This window comes from Glycine soja, chromosome 7 (genome assembly GCF_004193775.1).
Source record: "Glycine soja cultivar W05 chromosome 7, ASM419377v2, whole genome shotgun sequence".
NCBI classification, from domain to species: Eukaryota; Viridiplantae; Streptophyta; class Magnoliopsida; order Fabales; family Fabaceae; genus Glycine; species Glycine soja.
In genome coordinates this window covers 14453451-14463869 of record NC_041008.1, presented here as the reverse complement: position 1 = coordinate 14463869, position 10419 = coordinate 14453451, and the positions used below count along the sequence as shown (strand labels likewise).

Genomic DNA, 10419 nt, shown 5'->3' with positions numbered 1-10419 from the left:
AAAAAAAATGAGTTTTTACTACACCAAAAAAAAGTACTTCAAGATAGATTATTTGAAGGAACTTTTGCTTTTTAAGCAAAAAAATAAAAGTTGTTAAAAAAAGTGGATTAAATTGTACAACTAGAAGTTGCAATATTAGTGATTGATGGGTGAACTACTTCTCTAATTCGACATATAAGAAAATTAGCCCTGTAGAACAATCCTTAAAATTCAAGAAATCAAAAGAGATTAGAAATTCAAATGGAAGGAAAAGAATAAATTACAAGAAGAATGTTTGATCTTAAATCTAACACTATGCTGCTGCTTTTTCATACTAGTATATTAATAGTTGTTTGAATATACGTTACATATTAATTTATGTGTGTCCAATAATTTTTTTTTCAAAAATAGCTTTTATGCATTTAACGTAAATTCAAGGAGGTGTCTCAATACGTGTAACATATCAATTTATGTGCGTCCAATCAAAACTATTAAGACTAGTTTGATGTCTTTAGCGTGAACTCAAGGTGTTCGAATATGTATTACATACTAATTTATGTGTGTTCGATCAAAATTATCAAGAGTAGGTTTCACTTTCTTCATTCTTGAATGTAAGAAGAAAAAATCTTCTATATTGATCTCAAATATATGCAAATGTCAACTAATTTTACTCTATTTAACGAGATAACTCCCAAATTACCCTTCATTTAGTTTATGTTTTATTTTTCATGACTATATTTTATTCTTGATATCAAGTTCTAAAGAAGGATAGTTTGAAAAAAAAAGGTTTATATTTTAAATGAAATTGATACAATTAAACGATACTAACTAACTTTATTAATTAACATAAGTTAATTTCTTTTTACTTATATTTGAGACCGAATGGAGTTCGTCTTTAAAGGAATTCAAGGTTGTTTGAATATGTGTTGCATACTACCTCCGAACCTATATATAAGAAACAAAAGAAAACATTTGATTTTTGTCCTAATTATAAGAAACATAAGACTACTTTATTGCCAAAAAAAATCTCCTAATTAATTATGAGGTCTATTAATAATATATACTCATTTTTTCATGAAAGTGGACACATTTATTGAGCTATCAACAAAATAAGGAATACATTTGTTGAAAAATTATGTTTTGAAAAATAATCACCTCTTAAGTCATTTAATGTCATTGATAGTTTGAAATTAAATTAAAATTTATGACAAGTTAACTAATCTAACCATTTTCATTGGTCTTGATAAACAAGGTAATTGTTTCTTATACTTTCTTCGTCCCATTATAATTGTCATGTAAGAAGAAAATATTTATCCCAAAATAATTGTCATTTTATGTTTTCAATATAATATTAATTACTTTTGTCCACTTATATCCTGTATGATATTAATGATATGGGATACAAAAACAAGAAATGAATTAATAATTATAAGATTAATTTTGTAAAATTGTTATTCTCTTTCATCTATTTATTGGTTTTTCTTGGTCTGTATAAAATAACCTAGGATGACAATTATAATGGAACGGGAGGAGTATATAGGACCAAAGGTAATACCAATTTATGTGCATCCAATCAAAACTATCTAAAATAGCTTTTATGTCCTTAGTGTGACTTGAAAGTGTTTGAATATGCATTACATTCCAATTTATTTGTGTCCAATCAAAACTATTAAGAGTTGCTTTTATGTCTTTAACGCAAGTGAATTCAAGATGACACATTGTTGATCCAATCACACAATGTTATCCTAGGTTTTTTTTCATAAACCAAGAAAAATTAATAAATAGATAAAAGAAGGTAGTAATTATATAAAACTAACTTTATTATTTCTTAGAATATAGGCTTAGGCCTAATCTTAACACTATGGATTGGTCTAACTCTACCTCAAAAGTTAGCTCATGTGATGAGAATTATATACTCTATCTTGATATTATCTCTAACTTATATGGGACTTTGTTTTTTTCAAATACATCCCTCCATACCTTCTTAAAAGGGAGTTTTTTTTTAAATATGAATTTAAACTCAATCTAAGTGTTGAGTTTAGATCTAACTCAGTCTCAAAAATTAGCTCATATGGTAAGAATTATCCTCACTTATATACTTTTTTCTGACTCTATCTTTATCAGACGTAGAACTTGAGTTTTTTTCAAAATTAATCTTTGCTAGAAATGATGTGGCACAATTATAGCATTCTTAAAAAAATATTATGTATTAGGAGAATTCAAAATAATTAATATTACATTAACACTAAAATGATACTTATTTTAAAACTTTATTTTTTTCTTCTACAGACTTATTTTTTCTTCTACACAAGGAAAAATACACACCATTTTAAGGGGGGGAAACTACTGAATATTTTTTAGAAAAAAAACTATTTAAAAAATGTAATGTTGGATTCAAGTTCATGATAGAGTCTATAGTGACAACTTGTTTATTTACCTTAGATATTCAAAATTATGAATCTGCGCATATTGTAAAATTCAGTAAATGGATAATACAATGTACAAGGTCTACCTTGAACCCAACTCACAATATTGAAGGAAAGATATATGATATTAGACAATAACATCTATCAAACATAGGAGCTTTTCAGAATGAGGTTAATTCTAGAAAAGTTCATTAACTTGAGATTGTTTTGTGCACCCTAATCGAACAAAGGCCACATTGTCATGTAGCCATAGACATCATTATATGTTGAAGAATTCACAAGAGGGCAACGTATGACACTAACTTAAGCTGTACAATTTTTTAAGCATTGCAGCAATGAAAAGCAAAGGCAGAGCATTCACAGTTATGACAGTGCCTATAAATACATTTGCCTTGCTGATCACATAGAATGCCAAAAACCTCTCCTGACCTTCCTCCGGAAAGGTTTACACGCCACGATACTGAGGTCAACAGATGCTGCAAGTGCCATGAAGATGGCAGCATCCTCCACGCATGTCACGTGTCGCATTGCCAATTGTACCAATGGTTTACTTCGCTTCCCTTCACCTTGAACTCTACAACTCATGACAAAACCTCCAACCAATGGACTCAGCGCACCAAAGTCTCCGCTACTTTGTGGACTAGGTATTGGACTTGCTGCAGTAGCTACTGTTTGCATATGTTTCTCAGTGTCTATGAAAAACTCTCCACCCTTTTCAGCACTTATGTGTATTTCAGACATAAGAAATTCACCTCCTTGAGCTTCAGACAGAAGATGGAATCTGCAGCAAACAGTGTCTCTAATGCCACGCTCGCGCCATGCTTCAAGCTTTCCCCATGGCTGCCAGCTCTCAGATCGACCTAAGTCAGGACGAACAATCAACCAAGAACCCGGGTTGGATCTGGCAACCCAATCACAACCTGAAGATGGAACAAAGGGAGTTGTTATGAAGGCTGCAGCTACAGCCGAGCCAGAGAGGTCATGTATTGTCACCTTCCACCCCTTTCTTTCTCTCCTCTCTGTCTCTAAGTCAGAAATGTCATTAGAACCTGACCAGTATGCGCTCAACGGGTCAATCTGGGAAACCCTGTCATTCCATAGCTATCGAAAGTTTTATTGACAACAAATGTTTAGACAAGTGTTGCAGGTCTTACAGATATTAGGTCCAACCAACTGGCAAAGAAACAACGAAGAAAACACACTACCAATTTCCTACTTGAAATATTGATTTGAGAGAATGATTTAATTCCTTGGTCCCAAAATCAGGCGTCATGTTTTTATGAAATATAATTTAAGCTTCCATTGGAGGAGACTGGTTAACTACATCAGTCCACACAGACATTCTGGTATAAGTGTTTTGTCCATGCTTCAGGATGCAAAGAAAATTATACGTAATGGATTTGGCTCCTCCAAAGCGAGTTATTCACTTTGGTCAGTAAAGTAACAAATCTAAGTTGTTGACGAAGAAATCAATGGTTGATATTCTAACACGTGCATGATTTATAATGCACGTGCACATAATATTAATCATTGATTTTCTCATTGATGATTGAAAAATTTGTTACTTCACTCTCTAAAGTGAGTTCACTTTAGAGGAGCCAGATCCATACTTAATTATGTTGACAGAAGAAAAACCTTGTAAAACATGATATTGATTTCAATTTTAAAACTCAAATGCAAGTTATTTGAGAACAACTAAATAATGACTTCTAAAGATTTCTTAGAAGAGTCAACACAATTGAAAGTAAAATAGATCATGAATTTCATATCACCTGTCCTTACTAAACTTGCAACTGAAGATTGGCTGCTTGATGGATCCCTGCAGTTGAACTATCTGAGGACTCAATGTTGTTATATCTTCAAACAGGAATACATATCTAGGGTCAGGATCTAGTTTCACTTTTAAATGTAGCTCCGCACCCGGCTTTCCATTCTCCTGTTTGTTCTTGCCAATACCTATCCACCCATTGAAAAGAATCACTGGCTTTCCTTCACCCCACTCGGGGCCAACCTGCATTTTAAAAATCCCAATTTGCTGCCTTTTGTTGCCAACTCCACAATGGGATCCCTTCCTCCCTGAAAACACAGCAATCTCCAAACAAGTATGAGTGTTGTAGAAGCAACCAGGAGCTAACAACGCTTTTAAATTGGATTCCTCAAGATAAAAGCTAGAAGCAACGTTCTGAGTATCAGGTATAACTTCTGTGGAGGATATCAAGGGGATTGATGATGTTTGAACAGGAAAACCTCGAAGCCGTATCTCACAAACACAAGGTAAAGAGAGTGTTTGAATTCCAGATTTTGCAGTGCTCAGTTCAATTCCAGTGCATCGCAACCCCAGAGAACCAATTGACAACCTAATGAACGCCTGAGGATCCATGTTTGTCACAATTGTCCCCCCATTGCTTTTAAAGCATTATTTTCACAAAACTCATGCCCTGAATAATAAAAACAGAAATAAAGAGAAAATTAAGCATGCACTTGTTTGATTAGTATTTAAAAAAATTTACAAAAGTTAGCATGCAATATAAAATTCCAGTCCTTATAGTATACCATACCCGAACAAATACATAAAAATACAACATTTAAAGCAAGTACCAAACATTTATATTTTTCCACTAAAATAAAAATAAATTTATATTTGAAAAACAAATAAAGAAAAAGTAGACACTACCCACTAGCTTAGGACGATTGTTTAGTTCATATAAACATGATAATTAGAAAGCAGAGCAATTTAACACAATGAAGCAAACAAGATGGGTATGTAAAGCAATAAAGGATACCAAAAGAAAACTATTTATATAACATGAAGTGACCAGTTCACTGAAAGAGTGGACAACTTTATGCAGCAGATGTTGGAAACAAACTCATCAGAGGAAAGAAATACTTTGGTCATAAATAAATTGGAAAATTAAAAATACTAGAAAATCGCTTTTTCAGAATGAATGAATATACTATGAACACATTTCATACAAGAATTACACTCCATGTTGTCCAATTTCCATTGGATATGACTATATGATGTTCAAAGGAAGACACACTCTACTTAGACCAAGAGATTCCATTTTATGATAATTTAGATGCTAAGAGACCATACATAAGAATAAAATAAGTTTAAGTTCTTTATCTTCTTCACAGTTTGCATTCAAAAAGTTCTACAAGAAAACAAGAACCTTTTTGACTAAATTTACTTCCTGAAGTCATAAAAATTGGAGTTAACTATAAGATATGCATAAAAGCTTCCAAGAGGCGCATTCAGTGAATACCAAAGGTAAACTGGCATATTACAATCCAATAGTTAAATTGCACCACAAATGCCTTCTCTAGTGATTATAATAGTGTAGCAACTAACAAAAAATGGATTCAATCATCTATGCATTACTAGTTTAATAGAAGTATAAGAGAAAAAAAAACAACAATTACAAAGGGAGAATGCATACACATAATGGTCATGTGAAAAATGAACTATTGCATTAATTAACTAAAGTGCAAAAGGAATTTTTATATTGCTATTTGCTCAAACATCTCTTCATTATATCAAAGACAAAACAAAATTGCCACAGGGAAATTAATACGATATAGATTTTAATCTTAACTTCTTGGAGCAAATAAGTTCCACCAATCACTAAAGAAAACATTACTTGAGGACAAGCCAAGGAAATAGAAAACTTCTCATGAGATGAGTATGTAAATACATTTCCAAGTGAATGCCTTCAGAAACTCTACATCATCAAGCAGCATGAGAAAGAAGATCTAGTGTCATCAAGCACTAAAGGCTTCGAAATGGAAGCAAACGGTTATTTTGCTGTCCAATAGATAGCTCATTATATATAGTACTCTGAAGGGGGGAAAAGACACAGAATTTTCATTTGTGAAAAGGGTAATTTTGTTTCATGCCAAACGCGACAGTGGAATATTCAAAATCTTTATTTGAATGGAAGTTAAAGTAATTATATTGAAAGGAACAAAACTGGTATTAATCGACTTTGCGTTTTGATTCTTAAAGGAGCTTAAAATTACTGTATCAAGTATGTCATTCTCTAACGGATAAAGGTTCATTTCTCAGCAAAATAAGATAGAATATAAGATGGCTTTTCAAGGGGGCTAAATTCTGATGACAGCATACACCAAACAATCTGTTAAGATCACCAATCAGATAAATTTTCATTTTTTTTTTTCACTTTAAGCAAAGACATAGATCAAACAAAATTACCAGGCACATTAGGTAGAAGAAAAGGAAATTAACAGAATCAAATAACTGATCAGGACAGCTCAAACTCATTTGAAAGTTAAGAGGCAACCCTCCTCTTTGACCAAAGCCCCAATCACAAGTACATATGCCAATCTTTTACAGTTGAAGAACAAAATCACAAAGTCAATTAAACCTTTCAGTTAGATAAAAAATTTAGAATTTTTCAATTTAGACCTACCAAGTCTCTATCTAATATGAATAATATTAAAATATCCATGACACTCATGCCCCTAACAGCTCTCTCTTCAACCTAAGATAACATGCATTTTCAGGAACCAAGAGCGCTTCATAATCAAGAGACTTCTTTCAAGTGTACCTATAGTAAAGTGAGAAGCCATGAGTAAAGCCAACCTCAACAAACTCAAACACCCCATAGATCAAAGCAATTGACCTAAAAGAACTCAATAAAACAATTTAAGCAAACCAACCACCACAAACTCAAGCACATGAGAAATTCTTCCAATGAAGTAAATTGTTACAGAAGCAGTCAATTGTGATATGAAAACCTGTCAACAACCCCCATCCAAGCCAAAATTGCAATACACAAAAGCAGCAGGTGGAACACAAGAACAAGAAACACAACAAAATAAAAGTCAAAGTCAAAATACACAGATAAAAATGCAACTTGAACTCACCTAGCTGATACATAATGCACCAAACTACATAAACCTTCACACTAAGGACTCAAACCTTAAAAAGCACATTGGCTCTGCTTCACATACATAACAAGAAATCCCAGAAGGAAAAAAAGTTAAATAAATTATTAAAAAAAAAAACCCAGAAAAAGGGGGGGGACGACACATACAAAACCCAACTGAAAAATCTCACCTTTTGCACCCTCCAAATCCCAAAACTTTTAAAAGGGTTGCTCCTATGGGAATGGTGTTGAACAAAGAAAGGAGGAAAAGAGGTGGGGGAGAAGGAAGAAGGTATATGAAGTAGCAGACGATTGTGCACAGATCACGAGGATAATTACCCAAAAATCACTGAAATGTTTGCGCAATCTCTCTTTCTTTGCGGCATACAGCATACTTAATACTTTTGTGCTTTTGGTTGTTATGAGTCTGAGAAAGAGAGAGGGAAAGAAAGAGGAGAGAGATTGCATATTATAATGTATTTATTAATTAAATATTATTAAATAAATTAATAAAATTATGATCTCTATACCAATTCCCACGAAACAGACGGAGAAAGTAAAGGAATTACATTTGTTTTTTTTCTTTCTATATTATATGACATTCCAAGGTTTAGTTCTGGTTTTAATTACTACAATGTGTAGTTTTAGTCGAAATATATTTAAATTTAATTTCTTAACTTTTTTATTTTTTTATTATTAAACTCTTCAGTATGCTTTTCTTAACTCCTCAATTTTCATTTTTTATATCACTATTTTCTGAATTAGTTGTAATATTATAAATTATTTTTTTCCTATTTTACCTAAAATCTAAGAATTTCATCGTTTTTAAAACTTTAAATTTTAAATCTTTTAAAATTCTTTAAACTTTTTTTTAATCTTCTAACCCTTTAAAACAAATTCTTATTTCAAGTTTATCAAAAACTCTCAATAAGTAAAAAAATGTAAGAATTTAAATATTTTATCTAAAGAAAAAAATGATAAAATAATTTAATTGCAATAATTTCAAAAGAAATTAAATTCAAGTAAAATAAGCATTAGATAACTAAATTTGTACATTAACTGTAATAAAAAAAATGAAAATACAATTATGTCGTAATATAGTTATGATAGAATATTTTTATATTTTATTTTCTATTTTTTAATCTTAAATTTTTTTTTTGCATTCTTTTACCGTAAAAAATCTTAAACTATTTTTAAAAAATAGATAAAAGTAATTATTTATTAAGATAGGTTGGAAAACATTTTGCAAATAATTTTTATCTTCATCTTTTTAATAGAAGTGGGATGAGAAAAATTATTACTTAAAATAATGTATAAAAATCATCTTTTATGCAGTCTTTTTGTCTTTAAACTTTTTTGTTGGATCAAGTGGTCTCGGAATAATTAAGAAGGGAGTTGAATTAATTATTAATGTGTCTTGACTAATTAAAAATTATCCTTCTTAATATTACTAGATTCAATTAGGTTTTATTAATAAGTTATGAGGAAGTAAAGAACAAAAATAATAACTTAGACAAAAAGTAAAGCGGAAATAAAAAGTACACAATGAAAATTAAAGAGTGTAGTAAAAGAAGAAGACAAACACAAGATTTATACTAGTTCGGTCACAACCCGTACCTACATCCAGTCCCCAAGCAACCACCGGTTCTTGAGATTTTCAATAACATTGTAAAATTCTTTACAAGCAAAGATCCACAAGGGATGTACCCTCCCTTGTTCTCTTTGAATAACCAAGTGGATGTACGCTCCACTTGAATTGATCCACAAGAGATGTACCCTCTCTTATTCTCAGTATAACAACCCAAGTAGATGTACGCTCTACTTATACTACAAAGGATGTACGCTCCAATGTGTTAAGACAAAGAATTCTTAGGCGGTTAGTCCCTTGAATCTTTGTAAGGGGAAGGGAAAAAGATATCTCAGGCGGTTAGTCCTTTGAAATCTTTTGTAAGAAACAGAAGATATCTCAGGCGGTTAGTCCCTTAAAATCTTTTGTCAAGAGGGAGAAGGGAAGAAACAAAAGAATTCTCAGGCGGTCAGTCCTTTGAATCTTTTGACAAGAGAGAAGGAATGAAGAAAAAGAATAGCACAAGTTTTTGGTCAATGAACTTTTCTTGAAAGAGAAAGTATTGAACAAAAAATTTTAGAAAGATGAAGAGAAATAAAATGAAAGAAATCTGTTATGCATGAAAAGAATCAGTCTTTTTTAAATTCGTGTCATGGTCACATATTTATAATCATTTGATGACTCAAGTTAAAGTTTTTTACTCTTGGCAATTTCTTTAAAAATAGTCACTTTAAGAGTTGTGACTTTTGTGAAAACTAGTCACTTAAAAAGTTGTGACTTTTGAAAAAATCTTCAGAAACAAGTCACTTTAAGAATTGTGACTTTTGAAAATTTATTTTTCGAAATCAGTCACTGGTAATTGATTACCATCATAGTGTAATCGATTGCACATCAACAGATGTGACTCTTCATGTTTAAATTTGAAAATCAAAACGTTTAGAAACACCGGTAATCATGTAATCGATTACACAAGTTTGAAATGATTTGAAAAAGTTTTATCACAAGTTGTAACTCTTGAAATTTGAAATCTAACGTTTTAAAACATTGGTAATCGATTACATGATTATGGTAATCGATTACAGCTTTGTAAATCAGTTTGAAAACAATGTTGGCTACTGGTAATCGATTACCAGAGAGTAAAACTCTTTGGTAAAATATTTTTCTTTTTGAAAAATTCTTGTGCTATTCAATGTTTCGAAAAACTCTTTTAATACTTATCTTGATTGAGTCTTCTCTTGATTCTTGAATCTTGAGTCTTGATTCTTTACTTGAATCTTGATCTTGATTATTCTTGAATCTTGAAACTTGTTTGACTCTTGATTCTTTGGCATCATCAAAATAATCTTGGAAGGCATTGCTTCCATAATCTCCCCCTTTTTGATGATGACAATCCTAAAATCAAGAGAATACATACAAGTTTTGCTCTATCGTTCACTCATCTCTTTCTTCCACTTTCTTTTAGAATTTATGCTTAATTTTGAAGTTCTGAAAATATAATATCTTGATTTCTAAAATACCCATTTTCTCTCCCCATTTGGCAACATCAAAAAGCCAAAGT

General features: G+C 31.3%; 1 protein-coding gene across 3 annotated transcripts; it reads right to left on the bottom strand.

The window, feature by feature from the left end:
* Positions 1-2479: 2479 nt before the first annotated feature.
* On the bottom strand, positions 2480-7743 carry LOC114418846. Of its 3 annotated transcripts, XM_028384375.1 has the most exons (4): positions 7486-7743; positions 7293-7366; positions 4178-4843; positions 2480-3492 (listed from the first exon to the last, which is right to left on the bottom strand). In XM_028384375.1, exons 3-4 carry the CDS (start codon positions 4783-4785, stop codon positions 2805-2807), a joined length of 1296 nt encoding a protein of 431 aa, XP_028240176.1. In that variant the 5' UTR covers positions 4786-4843; positions 7293-7366; positions 7486-7743; the 3' UTR covers positions 2480-2804. The 3 variants fall into 3 exon arrangements, with proteins under 3 accessions (XP_028240176.1, XP_028240174.1, XP_028240177.1); XM_028384373.1 differs by lacking the exon at positions 7293-7366; XM_028384376.1 differs by lacking the exon at positions 7293-7366 and having other exon boundaries at positions 7634-7742.
* Between the last annotated feature and the right edge of the window lie 2676 nt (positions 7744-10419).

What these genes read in the sequence shown, in the direction of transcription:
- LOC114418846 (XM_028384375.1), bottom strand. Translation starts at nt 4,785, where the DNA reads ATGGATCCTCAGGCGTTCATTAGGTTGTCAATTGGTTCTCTGGGGTTG. An exon ending in TGCAAGTTTAGTAAGGACAG is followed by an intron (nt 3,493 to 4,177) that starts GTGATATGAAAT and finishes ATGGAATGACAG; the next exon opens with GGTTTCCCAGATTGACCCGT.